Source organism: Salvia hispanica, unplaced genomic scaffold (genome assembly GCF_023119035.1).
Source record: "Salvia hispanica cultivar TCC Black 2014 unplaced genomic scaffold, UniMelb_Shisp_WGS_1.0 HiC_scaffold_469, whole genome shotgun sequence".
NCBI classification, from domain to species: domain Eukaryota; kingdom Viridiplantae; phylum Streptophyta; class Magnoliopsida; order Lamiales; family Lamiaceae; genus Salvia; species Salvia hispanica.
The window spans coordinates 368-23,133 of record NW_025952211.1 but is presented as its reverse complement, the minus strand read 5'-3'; the positions used below and the strand labels follow the sequence as shown (position 1 = coordinate 23,133).

The window sequence follows — 22,766 nt, the reverse complement described above, 5'->3', positions numbered from 1 at the left end:
ATGTACATGTGCATACGGAGAGAGAGAGAGAGAGAGAGAGAGAGAGAGAGAGAGAGGGAGAGAGAGAGACTTACGCCAACACAGAGCTAAGTAATTCATCATCAGAGATGTCTCCTAGAGATTCCCGTGCTACCTTCTTAATTTTACTCTTATCAGTATTCTTTCCATTTCGATTATGTTTGCCCCAAAAAGAAAGACAACAGGAGTTAAATATGTGCCATTTGTGAAGGAAAACTGACTGAAGTAACATATGATCATTAATTAGGGTGCATGAGATGCCGGGTCAGATCTTGCAGACTTCAATGAACTCTATTGCTCACCATTACTAATTATGGAAATCTCACTAATGCAACTGAGAGTTTGTAGCCTCAGAAGAGAGTTTAAGATGTGAAACAATTACCATGAATAAAACTACCTTTCCTATAATCAGATATTAGGCTCTTCATGGTTGGAAAATAAAGTACTAGGTCTTTTTGTTCAACTATTAGTTAGGGCTTGAGATATGCAATGACACACAAGAATACTGTAGATGCAATTGCATGCAAAGAGCGGTGTGGTTTGAGGTTACCTAATCTTCAGAGACGATAATGTTTCACTATCAGAGTTGCCTGCACCTTCTGAAGGAAATTCGCTTACAATCTCATCCCTCAAATGCATGCTAGCCTGAGGCTTCTGTTTTGGCCTAACAAGGCCAAGTTGCTTAAGTTTTCTAGAAACCTGAGAGGTGGAAATACTGCCACTGCTATCAAGTGCATTAGCAATCATGTAGCTGCACCTCTTGTGATCTTTGAACCTTAAAGCAAGTTAAATATAACAAAAAATATCTTAATTATTTGAGTAAAGGTCATATAAGTAAACTACGCATGACATAGTTCGAGAACTCTTACTGTTCAAATAAATCTTTGATCTCCTGTTCCTGACTAACACTAAATGCATCTACTCTTTTCTAGAGTTCCTGACAAGGAAAGAGTAAGAAGGCGCATCAATCAACTTAAACAGAAGACAGATAATCTTGTTATTCAAAAATTTTCCATTTCAATTAAACCAACCTATGTGATAAATCAGAATTTAATAAGCATGAAGTAGGGCATATAAGCTAGCGATAAACACAGATCATGCATAATGCTCAAAGCACTTACAGTGGTCTCTTTGGTGATGAACTTTTCTCTGTTGGAGTTAAATTGGGATGAGTCTTATTTTTGAAGCATCCCTCTTGTTTCCCTGAAGTTGATTGGAGGTTTTAGAGCTCTGCTTCTTTTCTTTAGCTGGCAGTTTAAGTCCAAGCTGTCTAAGAAACTTAGAAATTTGTGGTTTTGAAATATCTCCATCTGGATCAAGCTCTCCAGCAATGAGCGTACTACATTCTGGGTTATCCTTATACCTAACATACCAGGATCTTAGTAAATTGTGGCGATTTGGAATGTCAAAGCAAAATAGAAGTCTCAAAGTAGCAGGCAAACAAAACCACTAGTGATGAAAAGAATACATTCCGATGATTATTAAAAGCAGAGTTCATGCTAGAGGACTAGTGTCTTATAATGGTCCAAAAGGCTTTGTCAAATTTAGGAAGAACTAACTTCTCATAGAGATCCTTAAGCTTTCCAGTAATTTCATCAGTAAGTATCAGGCCATTTCCTCTCCTTGATGATAGCTCGCCAGATTCCTCTTCAGAACTCTCCCTGAATTAAGGGAAGCAACAAAAGATGAGAACAATTAAAAAGAAACCAGAAAAGAGCTACAATTGTAAAGAGACCATACTTGTCAGATATTGCAATCTCTTCAATCATTTCTTCCGCTGGATTTTGCCTGAACTTCTGAAAGTTTTCTTTGAAAGGATCATCTTCCCTGTACAACATTCATCAGAACCTCATCAGAGAAAATATCAACATTCTGATCTAGAAAAATGGAAATCATGCCAGTCATTATGCATTGGGTCATATCAGTAAATCCAAAATAAATTATTTGTGGAATTAGCTCTTATTCTAATTCAAATGACAAATTAGTTTAAGTTCTTAGCTCCCTCTGGAAAGCTGCAAGAAGAAATATGAACTAATGTTGAAGATATCTTACTCTTGGTTGTCATAATCATCATCACCTAGGGCATCAGCCAAATTCCTGCGAACCCATTTTTGATCATCAAAAAAGCCACTTCCACTCTTTTTGGTTCCATTTCGGCCTTCCCCAGATTCATTTTTTATACTGTTTAGCTCATTAAGCATAGATCCACAATTTATATAATGGCTTTCTTTTCGTGTCTTCACAAATAGAACTTCAACCAAAAGAAGGGGATAATTCTTCATTTTCCGCAGCATTCTCCGTGTCAAACTTTTCAAAAAGTCGACAATGTTTTCATATTCTTTTTGTGGCCTTGATTTCTGCTCTTCCAGGATATCATAGAATATTGTGAGGAGTGATAGCTGTAGAATTGATTGAGATATCATCATGAGACACTTACATCTAAAATTATCTTTTCCAAATGAAACAAGGTATATAATGCAATATAACTGCTCATATATATACCTGATACAGCATCGGGGACAGTTCAAGATCATCACAAATACGTCGGAGCACAGTTATTATATAATGATTCGTCATGATGGAATTGGTCTTATAGAACTTCAGCAACCAGCACAACTTCTGAATAATAGTGTTGCTAGCAAGAGCAGATACCAAAGTAGATACCTTAAAATCAACTTCATCTGCCAATATTGGCTGCTCATCAGAAGAATCATCAGTATGCAGACCATCATTTTCAGTGATATTTCTGTCATCCACCTCCGCATTGTTGCATGTCAGGTTGGCTGGATTTGTTTCAGGTTCATCAACCTTAATGGCATCCCTGATGCTTTCATCAGCCTCAGCATTAAATTCGTCATTTATTAATGTCTCCGTTTCCAACATGTTGACATCATTTGGTTCTTCACAAGTGGAGCTGCCTATCTCATTCTGGATACTAACATCACCCACACTTGGTTCACAAACATTTTCATTCTTGGTCTCTGCCTTCTTTTTTCTCTTTCTCAACTTTTTGAGACCTTAATTTAAGAAAAAAAATCTTAAATATACAGAATGTACAAGTTACAATATATATTGAATCTGAAGACATATAAGAAATGATGAACATTTGAACTTTAATGGAAGAATATGTGTGTTGTTTTATTCAAACATTTATAGAAAATAGTAAGATAAAGCATTCAAATGCTACTACAGCCCGAGTCTTGGCAAAATGATAACTCAAAGAAATGGATAAAATTATACCTTCAGAAATTTATGCTGAAGGGATAAAATCATCCCTTCAGACATCATTTTTTTCTTCTCCAGACAATTTTCTATTGTGTAATTGACCTTTCTACAGAACATATACTGAGCCCTTGCTTTCGATCAAGAAAGCAAAAAATCCAGAAACCCACTATGATTAGAATCAAGTTGGACAATATGTAGCAGCGTAAAAGGCATCTAATAAAAATTGGGACAAAGATTATTGATAAAAATCTAATCACCTAAAAGAATGACTATTCGAATTATGCAGTACAGCCGTACAAGAAACTCCAGGAAATAAGTCGAATTACTTATAGCTCTAAATACAATTTAAAATCTAAAGATTTTTAGGCACTTCTGTGTGCAGCTTGATGAGCAGAAAACCATGAAAGTTAACCAAGTCTACAGAAAGCAAGTAGCTATAGATAAAAAGTTAATTGCAAATTAAATGTACCCTCAGAGTGCCTCGTGCTTGGAGGTTTTCCAGCAATCGCAGCACCACATGCACAGTTTCCACCAAGTTGGCAAGATCACTAGAAAAATCATTAAAGCATGATTAACAAAGCAATACAAAAGACAAATGAACTAAAACTTATTTTCGGAGAATAAAATTACTGAAGCCAATGCATGATGCATCCCAAGTTTAATTCTAGCATGTGCATGTTGTGTATTCAAGTTGCGCATTTAGTTTCTAAGTTATAGCATAACATGATGCTGCTATAGGATTACCAGTACTTAAGAATTTGAAGCTTAAAAGTTAATAAGTTAAAATAATTGAATCCTCTCTGCAACAAACAAGCTAAACTGGCACAGAGTTGCAGCTGAATCTAACAAAATATTGTATGGTGATTAGCAACATAATTTAGAGGTCCAAATTAACATACTTTGCCTTCATAATATAAAAATCAATCCCAGACTTACAAAATTAGACTATTTTAAGGAATCGTGACTTGATACAATACCAACAAGAGTAAACAACTATCAGCCATATTAAAACAAATACTAATAATTTTTTCATTATGGGAGAAGTGCTACTAAACACAAAAAAGTATGATAGTTGAAACCCCCAATGCCTCGACATAAATGATGAACCTCACCATCAGTGTTAAAACTAAGACCAAGGAGCTACAAATCAAACTAGATGAATAATTAATTTGTTGATGCAAGAGATTTCAAAGACAAAATCATATAGTATGATATATATTTTATGTTTATATGTGCATGGGTGTTCAAGTCAAAATGAGTTGCATTTTTTAGGTGAGCACAGTTTTTGTTAAGGTGAACACTTTAATGATTTTTGAAGCACGGTGTTAAAGGAAATAAGTGGGAAACCTTTTAGATTGTTTATGAGTGTCAAAGGATTTAATCAGATTCAAGAGAAACCGAGTCAGCCCTTCCTCAGTTTGATCATAGAATAACTTGTATAGAAGAATGCGAGCTGTCTGAGGTTCCTTTGAATCTTCTAGGGATTGCTTTAGCACCAAATCCAGCATTCGTATCTTCAAAGGAAATAACTGTATATGTCAGAAACAGCAACACATAGCATGCTTGTAGAAACTCATGGAAAAAATCTATTAGAGAGAGATGCACATACTTCTCGAGTAAAGTAAAAGGCCATGCAAATTAGGAAATTGATATGGCAATAGGTGTTATTAAAATTTTGAAGATGAATGAGGTAGAACTTGAGCTTGAAGATTAGTTACCATAACTTTTGCAAGGGACCCTGCTGCTGAAAGAAACTTATAATCATTTGTTTGTTTCAAGGCTTCAAATGCATATCGCCATTTGAAATGACCAGTAGAAACATCGACTCAGTCAATGTTTCAGCAATTGGGCCACATATACTACCTTTAAACAGGGCATCGTCATCAAGAGAATTTGCTGTCTCCTCATTGTTAGCATCAATACTAGGCTGTCGATGCATACAGAAGCCGATGTAAGCTTTGAAACATGAAGCAAGAACCAGAAGATTTACACAAGGAAAGTATGATATATTTTAGTTCACCAGTTGGTTCATACCTTAGAAGCTACACACTTGTGATACTGAAAAGATGTGACAAACTCAGCAACCTTAAAAAACATGATAACATCAGTGCTCTGAATCTCAAGATGCTCTTTATCAATATCTTCACGGATTGACTGCATCAGAACTGGAGGAAACATAATGTATATGAGATCAAATATCAGAGAAATCACAGAGAGAAGAAAAAACATGGAAAAATATCCATGTTAGTAGCTAAAAATTAATACCATTGTATCCTCCCATCAGAAATTGGCTTATAAAAGCATCAAGTAATTGCAGAGTTTTATTTTTGTTGACGGTAGTTCTCTATGTTCCCACTTCTCTCGTTTGGATGGACCTCGGATAACTTTAGGACCTTTTAACAAAGCATCATCAGAAGGAGAAGGGTTTCCCTTCAGAAGTGCTTTAGAACCATCCTGTTGTAGATTTACAGTTAACCCCACAAAATATAAATGTTCAATATTTTTGCCAGAACTATAAGGCTGGAACATCAAGAGTGATTGTATGCCATACCAAGGTGACTCTCGTATATGTTCCAGTAAACTTCGAATAGCAACTTAGATTGTGAAATCTGGTAAGCCTTCTTTTCTCTTGTTCCTCTTTCATGATGGACTGGAGACTGCTAACTAAATTTTCGGAATCATATTCAACCTAAACAACATATCATAAGTTGTAATGAAGATGAAGCATGAACAATCAGATATAAAGAAGCCAGGAAAGGTTCAATGGACACAAAAACATACAGAAGGACATTTGATTAATATCTTGGAAAAACAACAATCCACAAACCTCATAGCTCTTCGAGTATGCTTTTGCAATCAACTCAGGATTTTGACCTTTAAATATGTGATAGTAAGTCTCTAGTAAAAGCAAGTTATCTTGGAAGGTAGCCCTGAGAACCACCAGTGTGTTGTGATAATACCAAAATCAGGTCCATAACATTCTCCTGGAACAATAATTCTAAAAAGCTGTCTCGAATAAATAGAAACCTAGTGGCTGATCCTTCAGCTTTCTGTGGGTTGAAATATCTTGAATAGCAAGGACATTTCGAAATAAAGTGAGGACCAGCTGAACAAGTTTCCAGTCATCCTCCGTAAAAGATGCACTGCAAAACAAGTAAATTGTCATGTAGGATTCAATGGTGAAATTTAAGACCAAGAAAAATTAGGATGAAGTATATTGCTATTGATCAACTTAAACACACAAGTTACAATCTTTTATACTATAACAAGCAATCACTATCATTCACCCTGTACCTTCTTGCTCTCAGAACAAATCATTTTAAGAAATCATGTTGCTACTAATTCTAACTTTAATGTTTATCTCCCTTTCATCTTTGCCACAACCAAAAGTGGATTTTCTTTAATTTTCAGAATGATACACTCATCCTCCAAAAGTGTTAACTGTTTAGTATCTAAGTTCATAAAGTAGCACACAAAATGAATACATTGGTCCATCCGACAAAAAATTTTGGAACATGCTTCAGTACTCTGAAAAATTTTCTGGCCAACTACCGAAAAACATAATCCCCTCATTAAAGTTTCCCGACGTAGGATATAAAACCCAAAATGTGACAGTCTCTACTCTCCGGGCCCAGAGCACCACTACAACTTCCATTTCCATGATAAAAAATCAATTGACCTAATCTCTGATAGTCACCAAAAACAAGTAAATTAGTTGTTTCTGCAGGTAAAAACAACAAGCACAGCTGACCTTTCAAGATTTTCTAATGGGCTTTCGAGAAGGGACACTATTACTGGAACAATATCACTGAATGTAATAGCGGACTTCAGTCCCCAAAGATACTCGATTTGTTGCAATATGTCAACCGATGTAGGCTCAATGGGCATAGTAAGAAATACCAGCACTTTCACTACAAGAAGACAAGAACTTGAATCGTCATTATTTCATCTAAAATGTTACTAGCATATTACACTCGTAAAATCCCAATTCAGTCTCACCTGCATTCAACACCAAATTACGGTCTTCCTGGAAATACTCAATAATCGGTATCAAATCCTTCCCCACAGTATTCCATTTACAGATTTGCTTGAACATCCCTTTTCTCCGGATCGTCCCGCCTTAGAAACCTTAATAGATCCTTCAAGTTATCTGCCAAATATTTTGAGCAAAATCGAATTAAAAACATTTCAATAAACATCTCCGTTATCTCAGTTTCTAAAAGAAAGAAGAAGAAGAAGTGGCACCTAAACAATACTCTCCCTTATCATATCCAATGCGCTTCCCATTGTCATCTTCTTCGACTATACCTAGCCCAGCGCAAATGGTTGATAATCCATCCATGTTCCTCGAATTAAACCCTTAATTTTGGGGAAACTGTAATGGTGGTGGAAGGGGTGTAGGAGGTGTGGATCTGAGAATATTTGGTATTAGGGATTAGAGTTTTGAGTGATGGTAGTAGACTAGCCAGAGGTAATTTTCCCGCCTTATTTCAAGAATTGGCGCGATTCAGAGCATTGTTTTTAACGTTTAGTATTATTCATTTTCTTTCTCGGATTAACTGAAAGCACACTAATTTATTTTTTCTTTTTTGTTTTATCAAATTACGGGGATGAAGGATATGATATGAAGGATATAGTATTATACTTTTCTGATGCACGTTAATATTGTTTATTTTATGTACTTATATATTTAATTTATTTCTAATATATTAAAATGTTATTGACATATTCATATTTTTTAGTGGATTTTGTGCAATTCAACCCGATCCTAAATTTTATAAAAAATGAATTTCATCTAATCTAAATTTTGTAAATTCGAACTATAAAATCCAAGTTGGTATGATTCAAACCATTTGAACTTGAATAAAAAATTATAAAAATCCTAAATCTAATATAAAAAATCTAAAAGTTTGAAAATTCAATAGCAAGATCCGAAAAATCTAATGTCAAATACCATTAGAATTAAAAATTTTTTTATTAAGTTTATTTTAGAAAAATTTTATTACTACGATTTTTTCGTCTCTTGAATATCAAATAATTGCACAAACAATATTAATGAATTAAAACTAAACTAATGGAGTAGTAATGAACTTCATGTTCTCTAAACAATGATGTGCTGATCAAACTCCTATAAATACATTTTGGATTTCAAATTATTTTAGATTATAAATATTCGATTCAATCAAAACATCTGATAAGTTTAATTGGTTCAATTCAACCGGATCAAAAAATCAAACTGAAGTAAAAAAATTTGGTTTGATCACATGGGAACCGAACATGTCTGTGGCGAATGTTTAAATTCGATTTGATTCTGATCGAAATTATAGATTTCGGGTATTAGTGAATTGAATGGTTGGGCCCCAGTTTGAGAGCACAGGAGGAAATGCGTTGGGCCCCAATCTGAATTTGGAAACCCTATTTTAGCCCTTAAACCCCTACGGCTGTCAAACCTTGTGTGCTCAGCTGAGCTACTGTTAGGGAGATCACCAGCCTCCATTTTTTCGATACAAACAAGAAACCGATCATCCTACTAAATCATCGACCATTTCTCCCATCTCTCTCACAACTTTTAAATTACTCGCCTCTCTCTCTCTCTCTCCATCTCTTTTCGTCCGAGGTTAGCTATTGTTGCAATGGCTCAGGCGACGGCGGCGGGGTTGACTCATGGCGCTGTTGCGGCTAATCCGGCCTCAGGATCACAGAAGATCCGTGTCGACAAGCTGAGTCCGGCTCGCGGCTTTGAAGCCAAGGTTTTGGGACCAACTGAGAAGAAGAAGGGTCGCCGCGGAGTCACCGCCGTGCGCTCTGAACTGCAAGTGATTCCGGTGTGTTATTTGAGGATCAAGTTTCCATCTTTATGAATGTTGTTACTGTGGGGAAGAGTTTGTTATTTCGATATGATTTATGCTTTGGGACACTGGTGTGATTTGCTTACTATATACGATCATTATTCATATGATTAATATTGCCATCTAATGCTAAAAGTTTCTTCCTTTTTTAGTAATTTGTATGAAGCCTGATTTCCTAGGACATTGTTTCCAATTTGACCCAATCAAGTTAAGCGAGATATCTTGATAATATCTAATTTAATACTAATGGTTAGATATTCTTATGCGGCATCTGAATGTGTACAATGTAATGCAAATGTCTTGAGCAGATAAGTCCATGGATATACTCCTACTAAATTAGTTTTCTTCAAACTATCTTGACCAGGCAGAAGAGCAGAATCAATATGTACAAGGGATTCCACAACCTGGCGGAACACCAGCGGCTATATGGTCTAAGCCGACTGTCGGCCGGAAGACAAAGATTGTTTGCACGATCGGTCCCTCCACTAACACCAGGGAAATGATATGGAAGCTTGCAGAGGCTGGAATGAATGTTGCCCGTCTCAATATGTCCCATGGAGACCATGCATCTCACCAGAAAGTCATTGATTTGGTCAAGGAATATAATGCGTCAATCCAAAGACAACGTCATTGCCATCATGCTTGATACCAAGGTGACTCCTTTTTTAAGCCGGGAAGAGAGCAGAGCGGTTCTGCTTAGTTTGTCAATTACATTTGAGTTCGGCTAACATTTCACAAGAATGAGCGTTATGTTGCCTCCTGATATTTTCAGCATTTCAAATGAATTTGCTTCTAATGCTGTGTGATGTCTAATGGCAGGGTCCTGAGGTTAGGAGTGGGGATCTACCTCAACCCATTCCACTTAAACCTGGTCAGGAATTTGCTTTCACAATTCAAAGAGGAGTTGGCACGGCAGATTGCGTCAGTGTGAACTATGATGATTTTGTTAATGATGTCGAAGCAGGGGACATGCTTCTTGTTGATGGTATGATACTACTAATACTACTAACTTAACTGTGATTAAGATTGGCCAATAATCAGATTCTACAAAAACTGTTGAGTTGTTGACAGTTGTTGCTATAGGGATACCTCTTACGTCCTATGTGTCCTTTGTATTAGATGGGGAAGATGAGTTGTTGATTTACTGGTTAGGAAGGTGATAATTGCAGCTTACTAGTTGGCAATGATCAATGATATAGAATTCCCCATTACCGAATTTGTATTGCAATTTTTTTTTTATGCATTATTGGATAAAGTACATTTGCTTAAATGGTAAACAAGGGCAGGATGGCCTATGTCAAACACATAAGAAAGAAGTTTCCCTTGTACATAATTATACTTAAACCGTCGTTACAAAATTCAAAGGGAAGTTGAGTATGATATAGTACTATGGATTTTTTCCAAAATGTATTACTATTAGGATTAGAGATAAAATGATCTTCATGTGTGTGGGTGCATTTCCTTTTACCTATGCAATCTATCTTTAGAGGTTAGCGGACAGAGGCAGGAGGACTGGGCGGGGACACAATATTATGGTTCACACCAATTGAATTTCACAACTTGGAGACCATTTGAAGAAACTTTGTGAAGATGTCTCTGTATTTTTGCCTGTTTAATGTCTACAGTTGGATGATGCAGGTGGTATGATGTCATTCTTGGTGAAATCAAAGACTAAAGATTCAGTGAAGTGTGAAGTTGTTGATGGTGGAGAGCTTATGTCCCGAAGGCATCTCAATGTTCGAGGAAAAAGTGCAACACTGCCGTCAATTACTGGTTAGATCAACAATTATACTTTCTGACATCTGTGATGCTTCTATTACTTTCTAGTACCTTTTCTATCAAATGTTGACATTCCCAATTGTCTTTAACAGAGAAGGATTGGGATGATATCAAATTTGGAGTGGACAACGAAATCGACTTCTATGCTGTTTCCTTTGTCAAGGATGCATCTGTGGTCCATGAACTGAAGAATTATCTTAAAGGTACAAACAGCATTCGTGCTTCAGCTTACGAGTATCGACTGTATGTTTGACGTAATTAATGCCTAATCTTTAACTGAATGTTTATCCCTGTAGATGCTGGTGCGGATATCCATGTCATTGTAAAAATTGAAAGTGCAGATTCGATACCAAATTTGCATTCGATTATAACAGCATCTGATGGGGTAAGTTGATCAATAGTAATCACTTTTTGGAAAATGATTTGCTGTTATTTGCACTAGCCACTAACGATTGCATTTTCTTCTTAAATATATTTCTGTTTAAGAAATTGTGTTTATAGACGTTCAAGTTGATTAGGGTATCACTCATAAGTTGTCAATCACCAAGTGTTTTTGTAGTCTGTTATTGAGGTATAAAATATTACTCCCTCCGTCCCACTTAAGATGACACATTTCCTTTTTTATAACTTTCTCTCTCCAATTAATACACTCAACCACTTTTTCTCACTCCTATTTAAATATTCATCTTTCTTTCTCTCTCTATTTTAATACTTACACCCATCTTTTTCTCTCTCCAATTAAATACATTAATCAATAACTCCTAAAATCCCGTGCTGGCTAAGAAATGTGTCATCTTAGCCGGGACAGAGGGAGTACTTATTTTCCAAAATAATTGGATCACTCACCACTCCTAGAAAAAGAAACCTTAGATAACATTAGCTTCTGGCACATAGTGTCAGTCGCTTGCTTGATTTGCTACTGCTTTTTTTCCTTTCATAGTATCATCTATATTGATGTTAGATGGCAGTTTTAGCTGAAATTTGATTTTTTCAGGCTATGGTTGCCAGGGAGATCTTGGTGCAGAGTTGCCGATTGAAGAGGTCCCTTTATTGCAGGTAACATTATTAGTGTGGTGTTAAAGGAAGACATATCCTTGCTATTTGCCTATGATTCTTGACTAGATTGCTGGAAAGATGGATCACTGGATTTATCCATGCTAGTGACATCACTCAAGTCCATTCATCATGCTTTTAACACAAATATGCCATTTTTTTGCATTTACAGGAAGAAATTATTGGACTATGCCGTAGTATGGGCAAGACGGTCATAGTGGCCACAAATATGCTGGAAAGCATGATTGTGCATCCACTCCTACCCGAGCAGAGGTATCAGACATTGCTATAGCAGTTAAAGAAGGGGCTGATGCTATTATGCTCTCTGGAGAAACTGCTCACGGGAAGTGAGTTAACTTTCCATTGTAACTAGGCCAATACTCCAGATATCTTTGCATTGTAATTGATTGGGTTAAAATTGCTCATTAGGTTCCCACTGAAGGCAGTTAACGTCATGCACACAGTGTCATTGCGGATGGAAGCTACGATAACCGCACCACCAACTCCAGCAAATCTGGGCCAAGCCTTCAAGGTAGGGCTAGTGTTTTCTTCCATACTTATCTGATACTCCGCTCGTGCTGCATGTTCTTTACTTCTTATTTTTGTCATTTGCAGAACCATATGAGCGAAATGTTTGCATACCATGCAACAAAGGTGTCTAACAACCTTGGAACTTCAATTGTTGTCTTCACTAGAACTGGCTTCATGGCTATTCTGCTGAGCCATTACAGACCGCGGCACAATCTTCGCTTTCACAAATGAGTGAGTTGCCTAATCTACATTATATTGACCATATAAGCTTATTGATGATCCTTTTATGGCTCTCTCTTTATATTGAGATAATAGTAAATCTTTAAGAACAATTTGATGTGCAAAACTTGAGGAGCTGATTCACTGGCATCACGAATTATGTGTCTTTATAGCAAGTATGGTATGGTTTCTCCATCTAATAGATTTTATGCTTTACTTGTCTAACAGGAAGAAGATACAGCAGAGATTAGCTCTATACCAAGGCGTTTGCCCCATACACATGGAGTTTTCTGCAGATGCTGAGGAAACTTTTAACAACGCTTGACTTTGTTACAGGTGAACATTTTTTTATTGACTACCTATTTCTGATATCATGGGAAATGATTGTAATACAATATTTATTTTCAATCTTACAGAAGCAAGGACTAGCGAAAGAAGGTGAGCATGTTGCAGTTGTTCAAAGCGGTAAACAACCCATTTGGCGCTCGGAATCCACACATAATATTCAACTGAGGAAAATATAGTTGGCAAAGGGGAATCATTCCTATTGTTCACAGCCCCGCAGATTAGACGACAAGTTAACAGATTGTCAACAATGTTCAATGCTTGTTGGATTGTATTGTAATCTTAAAATTTGATTTCATTTCATTTAACATTGGGGAATTCATTTGTTCGAATAATGTATTGCATCCTTTTGATCTTCAATTTTACTTGGACTCATGTAATGATATTTCTAGTTGAATGAAAGCAAGTTGAGAATTATACAAATGTTTTTTAAGCATGTATCTTTTCCTCTATCTTCTTGGATCATATCAATGTATGGCTATAAATGGTATTCGATTTTGAGGGATATATGTTTAATCATAGTTTTGAACAATATTTTTTTGTCTCAGCGATTGCTAATTCAAAATGATCAAGGTAAATCTGTGAACTCAGACAATACACTTAAAACTTAAGTCACGTGAAGTAAAAAACATGAGACAGATGATAAAAAAATTGAAAACCAAAGCAAAACAAGCTAAACATCAACAAAGCATTTGTTGAGCTCCACTTTATCAATATCCAAAGTATCAGTTGGGAAGGGGCAGTCCACCGCCTTCTCTGCCAGCTGCGGACAAGCCTTGGGCGTCACATTACTCGACACCCCTCCAACGTCCTCGCACTTCCACGGCTCCTTCTTCTCCTTGTTCTCCGTGGCCAACTCCATCGTCACATTCGATATACAAATACTCGTAAAATCATCCCCCTTTATCCCCGCCAAACCCCCACAACCGTCACATTCTTCCCCTTCATATCCCTATAGTTAATATTAGTGATCACGGGCAGCGCCTTTTCGGGTCCCACCCGGATCCGGGTGGGAGCCGTGTCGCCGTTCATCCAGAAAAAGTACTCCATATTCTCCATTTCTACGTTTCTGACGTAGATGTCTTTGACATAGCCACCCCTCCCGACTCCGGTCTTGATCCGGATGCCGGACTGGGAGTTGAGGGCGTGGATGTCCTCGGCGCGGAGGTCGCGGATGCCGCCGGACATCTCGCTGCCGAGGGCGATGACGGCGCTGTCGGGGGAGATGCAGGTGAAGGAGCGGATGGAGAGGCGCTGGGTGGGGACGGCGTAGGAGATGCCGTACTGGTCCCAGCCGCTCTTGACGGCGATGCAGTCGTCGCCGGAGACGACGTAGGAGTCGCGGATGCGGGTGTCGGTGCAGGAGTCGGGGTCGATGCCGTCGGTGTTGGGGACGGTGACGGGGGCGAGGATGGTGAGGCGCTCGATGATGACGTTGGTGCAGTAGGTGGGGTGGACGTGCCACGAGGGGGAGTTGGTCAGGGTCAGGTCGGAGATTTGGAGGTTGGTGGAGTGGAGGATCTCGATCATGTATGGTCTTGTGTTCTTCAGCTGTTTCGCCTTGAATTTCTTCCACCAGATTTCGCCCTGACCGTCGATCGTTCCATTCCCTCCTGCGTTCCATTCCAAATTTGTTTAGACCTCATATTCCCTAATTTATTTCACTCATATTTTATTATAAAATTAATATATAAAAGTAGGATTACGTTTAATAACTTTTTCAACTCTTTTTATTACATTTCTTAAAATCCTTGTTAGATCAAAGTGGACAATATTTGGAGATGAAGGGAGTATAAAATTAAATTTAAATTTATAATATAAAATTATCAAAATGCCTCTAAATTTTGTAATTTGTGGTATTACGTATAAATCAACGATGGCAAAGTGTGCAGGGTCCAATAACTGCCCTATCTAATAGGGCATAAAAAGATATGTTAAGGAAATTCTCTATTCCAACACAAACTTGCTACCCTCCTATTCAAAGATAACAGATATTCCTATAATGACATGAACTTGATTTACATGATTATATAACCTAAATACATACACCATTAAACCTAATTTTTAAAACCGCGACCTTCAAACTCGAAGATAACGACATGAACCCAATTTACACGATTAAAACATATTATTAAAGAATAAACCTAATTTACACGATAAAAAACCCGATTTACACGAAAAGTATAATATAAAAATGATTAAATAGAATTAAAATAATGTTAGTGATAGTTTTTATCAGGTTATCCAACCATTTATTTCAAAAATTGCTAGTTCTAACATATATATGATATATATATTGTAAATCAACAAAATACCCGTTATTACGACATCGGTAAGATTGGTGCCAACAATTAGATCGGAGAACCTTTTCCCGGAGCTTCTCTTCCGCTTCCATACGACGGCAACGAATCGATCAGAGGATAATCCGACTCTTCCGTAGTTAATAAACGCATCACACATAACAATAACGTTTACATAATTACATAAACTAAAGTTATAACTTATAACTATATTAATAATGCAAGAGGGTGCAACTTATAATTACCTGCGATCCAAGAATAACAGCCTTTTGGTGTACATACAAAGTGAAATGGCTAGCCAGACCGAACGATCCGGTCAGCCATTTCCCCGGCGGACGACCAGCAGCGCCCGCCATCAGATGCAACTTGGCTCAGGTTAGCAACGGCCGCCTTAAACGCGCCGTGTTTGATGTGACTCCATCGCCTTTGCCTCCGAAATCTGTCAAATGTGCAACGTGCTTGCGGCAGTTTATTGCCGAATATGGGATTTGCTCTGCTGTGCTCACAAACACCAATCCTAATAGAATGAAGGTCAGTAGCTTCTTCATGAATATCTGTTCAAAATTAGAACAAAAAAAATTAAATTAAATCAATTGGTTTTGAAATGAAAGAAGGGAATATGATCATGAAGACATGGCATTCATATGAGTGTGAGATCCGATTTATATGTGAGAAAGTAGTGGTAATATTGCAATTATTGATTTTAACTAATATTATCATGTGGTAAAGAGAAAATTCGGAATCGCGTGAAATTAAGATGGTAGAAATAAAGTCGAATGAAACTGACAAGATCTTTTTTTGGTAAGAAAAGGGGCAGAGCCCGATGACACACTAACGAACATAACAAACACCTAATCTATCATACATCAACCAAATACTAAAACCCAGGAAGGGGACTCTAAAACATGAACACCTTTATAAAAGTTAAATGCATAATGTGAGAAAGTCGGCAGGAAATTTCCTTCCCCAGTGCACGTGATCGGAGCACCACTAAGTCAAACTCATGTAACGACTCGCACTTTTCGTACTATATATCTGCAATTGATGGTCACTTCAAAGTTCCCCACAATCATGGACACACCAGTGAAACTATCACTCTCCACCTCCAACTTTGAATACCCATATTCTTTGCCAATTGTAGCCCATGAAGTAAGCACCAAATTTCAAGTCAAAATAGAACACACTCCAATATTAGCAACAAAACCACACCTCCAAGATCCCGTAGTATCACGGATGAGACCACCACCAAAAGCATGTCCTGATCCTCCTTCTAGCGATGCGTCCGTATTGAGCTTAAGGATATCCGCGAGAGGGCCCAATGACAAAAGTGGGTAGTCGAGCTACTCCGAGACGTATTGTTTGTCATTTTAGCCTCTTCTACCGTCTTTGCTATACTAACAATATGAGTCATGCTCTCTATCGGGCTAATTCTCTCTCTTTGATTATGTATTTATGTCATCACTCATCTTGAAGAGGATTTTTACAAAACAAATTTAATAGAGTGTGCAAAAGAGGTCAGATTTTTATTTTGTAAAAGGGTAATGAATAACTGTTTATTTCCATAAATTAGCGATTATTAATGTTCAATTCTAATGAGAGATTGAATGAGCCGGATGCATAATTCAATACTTGAAAATTATAGTATAGAACTTATCCGAATAAAATAGTCTTTTCTTTAGATAAATAAGAAAAAATTAAATGCTGTTATTTCTAGCAAGTGGTATTTATATATTTTCACGTTATTATAAGTAGGAAATAAAATTAATGAGCTTTTGATTGTCTAGATTTTGAGATGTGATGGTCATAAATTAATTATTGAGTGTATTGGTGTTTAGGATATTGAAATAATATATACCCTCCCGCCATTTTTTTCATTTTATGTTTATTTCAATTAAAATGACACATTTTTTCATTTTATTTTAATAGTTAATATATTCAACCATTTTTTTCCTTATCCTATTAAATATTCAACTCTCTAATTTCTCTATTTATTGAATACTTACACTTACTATTTCTCTCTCCACTTAATCATATTAACCAACCTCTCCTACAAAACGTGTCATTTACCATTGGGGAATTCATTTGTTCGAATAATGTATTGCATCCTTTTGATCTTCAATTTTACTTGGACTAATGTAATGATACTTCTAGTTGAATGAAAGCAAGTTGAGAATTATACAAATGTTTTTTAAGCATGTATCTTTTCCTCTATCTTCTTGGATCATTTATATAGATGGCTATAAATGGTAGCAGTTGATTTTGAGGGATAAATGTTTAATCATATAGTTTTGAACAATATCTTTTGTCTCAACGATTGCTAATTCGAAATGATCAAGGTAAAAATGGCATTGAACACCGAATGATTCTACACGTTTTTATCTTACTATTATGTTTCTCCCATGACTATTTGTATATGCAATAGAGGGTTTTATCATCATAATGATGTGCTCACATGTAGTAGTAACTATAAGAAGTGTATATATTCTCTCTCATTCCTCAAATTCAAACTAGCTAGAAACAAGATTGGGAGACAAAACACTTTAATTAACTTAGTCACATGAAGTAAAAGAACATGAGACAGATGATGAAAACCAAAGCAAAGCAAAGCAAAACAAGCTAAACCTCAACAGAGCATTTGTTGAGCTCCACTTTATCAATATCCAAAGTATCAGTCGGGAAGGCGCAGTCCACCTCCGTCTCCACCAGCTCCGGACAAGCCTTGGGCGTCACATTGCTCGACACCCCTCCAACATCCACGCACTTCCACGCCTCCTTCTTCTTCTCCTTCGCCAACTCCACCGTCACATTCGATATACAAATATTCGTAAAATCATCCCCCTTTATCCCCGACAAAGACCCCACAACCGTCACATTCTTCGCCTTCATATCCTTATAGTTAATGTTACTGATCTCGGCAGCGCCTTCGGGTCGAACCCCGGATCCGGATGGGACCCGTAGTCGCCGTTCATCCAGAAAACATACTTCATATTCTCCATTTCTACGCCTCTGACGTAGATGTCTTTGACGTAGCCACCCCTCCCGGCCCGGTCTTGATCCGGATGCCGGACTGGGAGTTGAGGGCGTGGACGTCCTCAGCGCGGACGTCGCGGACGCCGCCGGACATCTCGCTGCCGAGGGCGATGACGGCGCTGTCGGGGGAGATGCAGGTGAAGGAGCGGATGGAGAGGCGCTGGGTGGGGACGTTGTAGGCGATGCCATACTGGTCCCAGCCGCTCTTGACGGCGATGCAGTCGTCGCCGGAGACGACGAAGGAGTCGCGGATGCGGGTGTCGGAGCAGGAGTCAGGGTTGATGCCGTCGGTGTTGGGGACGGTGACGGGGGCGAGGATGGTGAGGCGCTCGATGATGACGTTGGTGCAGTAGGTGGGGTGGACGTGCCACGAGGGGGAGTTGGTCAGGGTCAGGTCGGAGATTTGGAGGTTGGTGGAGTGGAGGATCTCGATCAGGTATGGTCTTGTGTGGTTCAGCTGTTTGGCCTTGAATTTCTTCCACCAGATTTCACCCTGGCCGTCGATCGTTCCATTCCCTCCTGCGTTCCATTCAGAATTAACCAAGTTTGTTCAAATTCTGGTGTCTCACAACATAAATCAACTAGACTACACTATACTGATTTAGATTTTAAGGAATTGTTTATGGACCTTAATATATAAGTAAGTAAAACTATTATTTTACAAAGAAAATGTTAATGAAATAAATTACTAATAAAATATGACATCCACTTATTAAAAATAATAAAAGTGAGACAAATTCTCAGATAGTATAGCTTTTTCAGTAATATTAATTGTGAAAAAATATTTATAACACAAAATTATCAAAATGCCTCTAAAATTTTGTAATTTGTGGTGTTACGATATACTCCTCCGTCCTAGATAATTGTCCCAGTTTTCCATTTCGATCCGTCCCATATAATTTGTCCCATTTCACTTTTATCATTTTTAATATGGACCACATATTCCACTAACTCATTCATACTCACATTTTATTATAAAACTAATATATAAAGATAGGACCAACATTCCATAACTTTTTCAACTCACTTTTCATTACAATTCTTAAAACCCTGCTCACAAAGTGACTGAATTATCCGGACTGAGAGAGTAAGTCTAAGGATGGCAAATTGTGCAGGTCCAATCTAATAGGACATAATCTGATATATTTAATATATTCTCTATTCCAACACGTAATCTGCTACCATCCTATCCGAAGATAACAAGACGATAACAACATAAACCTGATTTACATGATTACATCTGGATAATTACATGATTAAACATAAATTTAAAATCCAGCACCTTCGAACCCAAAGATAACAACACGATAACGATATGAACCCAATTTACATGATTAAAACTTGTTATTAACGAATAAATCTAATTTACATGATAAAATCAGATTTAACCAAAAAGTATAACATAAAAAATATATAAATAGAATTACAATAATAATATTAATACTATTTTTTATCAAGTTATCCAAATCCATTAATTTTGTGTCCAATTTATTACGCAAATTAGTTAGCCCTAATATAAACATATTGTAAATGAACAAAATACCTGTTATCAGATATCGCAAGATTGGTGCCAACAATTAGACTCGGAGAACCTTTTCCCGAGCTTCTCTTCCAGTCATACGATGGCAACGGATCGATCGAGGATAATCCGACTCTTCCTATAATTAATAAACGCATCACACATAACAATAACGTTTACATAATTACATAAACTAAAGTTATAACTTATAACTATATTAATAATGCAAGAGGGTGCAACTTATAATTACCTGCGATCCAAGAATAACAGCCTTTTGGTGTACATACAAAGTGAAATGGCTAGCCAGACCGAACGATCCGGTCAGCCATTTCCCGGCGGGACGCCAGCAGCCCGCCATCGGATGCAACCGTGCTCAGGTTAGCAAGGCCGCCTTAAACGCGCCGTGTTGATGTGACTCCATCGCCTTTGCCTCCGAAATCAGTCAGATATGCAACGTGTTTGCGGCAGTTTATCGCCGAATATGGGATTTGCTCTTTTTTAGATTTGAAATCTCTTGATTCTGCCGTGCTCACAAACACCAATCCTAGTAGAGTGAAGGTCAGCAGCTTCTCCATGATCTGTTCAAAATTAGAACAAAAACGAAAAGAAATTAAATCAATTGGTTTTGAAATGAAAGAAGGGAAAATCATGAAGTGTGTGTGATGAGACTAACTTGAGGTTTTGTGTAACTCATTGTTTTGGACATGGCATTCATATGAGTGTGAGAGCCTATTTATATGTGAGAAGTAGTAATATTGCAATTAATGATTTTAACTAATATTATCATGTGGTAAAGAGAATATTCGAAATCGTGTGAAATTAAGATGGTAGAAATAAAGTCAATGAAATTGACAAGATCTTTGATTATGTATTTATGTCATCCCTCATCTTGAAGAGGATTTTACAAAATAAATTTAATAGAGTGCAAAAGAGGTCAGATTTTTTTAAAAAAGGGTAATGAATAACTGTTTATTTCCATAATTTAGCGATTATTAATGTTCAATTATAATGAGAGATTGAATGAGCCGGATACATAATTCAATACTTGAAAATTGTAGAACTTATCCTAATAAAGTAGTCTCTTCTTTAGATAAAGAAGTAAATAAAATTACTGTCATTTCTAGCCAGTGGTATTTATTTTCTGAGTAGTGATAAATTAACAAACATTGTATATAAAAAATTGGATATTTTAGATATTTTATATTCACAATGATTAACATTACATATTTACCCTTTTATAACTATTTAGGGAAGATTAAGTTTCTAAGTATAATAACTGCATATTTAGGAAAGATAATTCATTCTATCATAAAGCTACATAATTATAGCTAAATTAGAACTAAAAAGATAAATTTATCACATTCTTCATCATACATTTTTATAAATATTGGGTAAGCATTTGAAGAATATTAAATTACTTCTATTTTCTCAACACTCAAATACCTTTATGCAATAAAATCTAATAATAAATTGACATATAAAATGTTAGTAGTCATTAAAAAAAGTCACATAATGCATTTAAAATTTTATTATTGTCATCCAACTAATTAAATATTACTATTATTTTAATTTTTAGCATTACATCCAACTAGTTGAAAATTATTATTTTGATTAATCGTAATAAAATACTCCTCCGTCCCCATTAGCGAGCGCGCTTTGACTGAACGTTTTAAGAAATGTAAAGAAAGTTGGGAAAAAGTTAGTAGAATGTGGACCACTTTTTATATTGGTTTTATAATAAAATGTGAGTGAAATGAGTTAGTGGAATATGAGACCTCTTACTATTTATGGTAAAAATGAAGTGTGACTTTAATTGGGACTGATCGAAATGGAAAAATGTGACTTTTAAATGGACGGAGGGAGTAAATAATAGTTATTCAAAACAAACTATTTCATTGTGTAATAAAAAAAATAAATTATAAAAATAGCTATTTGTAAGTATACTTAATTAATTAGTATCTCATCCAACTAATTAAATATCATCACATCGATTTCTTTGAGTCTTGTATATCTTTACTCGAAATTATGAAATGAATATAAAATAGTAAAAACTAAATATTAACAAATAACAACCGTAGATCCAACTATATTAATACTCTATTAATAAATTTTAAAGTTGTAAATTATAAAAAAACCACATGTATATTTACCTAATTTCTTAATATTATCATAAAACTACTTATGATGATTAAATCAATTTTTTTGTATATTTAATATCTTAACTCAAAAACCATGAAACAAAATTAAATTTGTTATAAAATAATAACAATAGTCATTCACATCCAACTATTTTATTGTTCAACTATTTTAAAACTGTAAATTATAAAAATGACTATATATGTAATACTGGGAGTGTTATATTGCTAACTCAATATCTAATTGCTAACTACAACTAAATAATAATCATTAAATATTCAAATTAAGCTAGATCATCAAATCATTGAAATGTCAATACGATCAACAAAAACGCAATAAAGCCATAGGATTAATTCCATAAAATATCAATAGGGGTATTAATGTCAATTAACTACAGTTTAGTTATAACTAACTTTAAAAGAAATCCCAAAACGTTAAATTCATATAACATATATCAAATTAAAGATAATTTTATAAGGATTCCAACGATATCATACATGCATATGTTCACGTCAAAATTTGAAAAAATTCAAAAATTTTTCAATTTTTTCAGAAAAGATAAATGTCAACATCTATATAAAATACGTCAATATAATACATGTTAATGTCAATATAAGCAATGGGTTAACATTCTTAAAGCATTGTGTTGACATTCTCAAAGCATTGTGTTGATATTTCCGAAACACTATATTGACATTTCCATCTAAACCCTATAATTTGACGTTTTTTTTTCTTTTTTTATTTTATTAATAAAAATGAAAA

General features: G+C 36.1%; 2 protein-coding genes and 3 pseudogenes across 2 annotated transcripts; 1 reads left to right on the top strand and 4 right to left on the bottom strand.

Moving 5' to 3' along the window:
* Positions 1-70: 70 nt before the first annotated feature.
* On the bottom strand, positions 71-940 carry LOC125199327. The gene is made up of 3 exons (XM_048097382.1): positions 888-940; positions 569-793; positions 71-185 (listed from the first exon to the last, which is right to left on the bottom strand). Exons 2-3 carry the CDS (start codon positions 763-765, stop codon positions 71-73), a joined length of 312 nt encoding a protein of 103 aa, XP_047953339.1. The 5' UTR covers positions 766-793; positions 888-940.
* A 236-nt stretch (positions 941-1,176) lies between these two features.
* LOC125199328 (protein timeless homolog) lies at positions 1,177-7,719 on the bottom strand. The gene is given in 20 exon segments (XM_048097383.1): positions 1,177-1,381; positions 1,578-1,679; positions 1,759-1,845; positions 2,071-2,417; positions 2,521-3,024; positions 3,713-3,791; positions 4,591-4,757; positions 4,962-5,047; positions 5,050-5,170; positions 5,278-5,408; positions 5,509-5,574; positions 5,577-5,697; positions 5,795-5,932; positions 6,071-6,164; positions 6,166-6,298; positions 6,301-6,386; positions 6,995-7,154; positions 7,243-7,337; positions 7,339-7,393; positions 7,489-7,719. Coding segments are annotated over 20 exon segments (2,874 nt in total). The 5' UTR covers positions 7,586-7,719.
* A 1,021-nt stretch (positions 7,720-8,740) lies between these two features.
* LOC125199326 lies at positions 8,741-13,416 on the top strand (annotated as a pseudogene).
* A 258-nt stretch (positions 13,417-13,674) lies between these two features.
* Positions 13,675-15,892, bottom strand: LOC125199325 (annotated as a pseudogene).
* A 1,962-nt stretch (positions 15,893-17,854) lies between these two features.
* LOC125199324 lies at positions 17,855-20,557 on the bottom strand (annotated as a pseudogene).
* Positions 20,558-22,766: the final 2,209 nt, after the last annotated feature.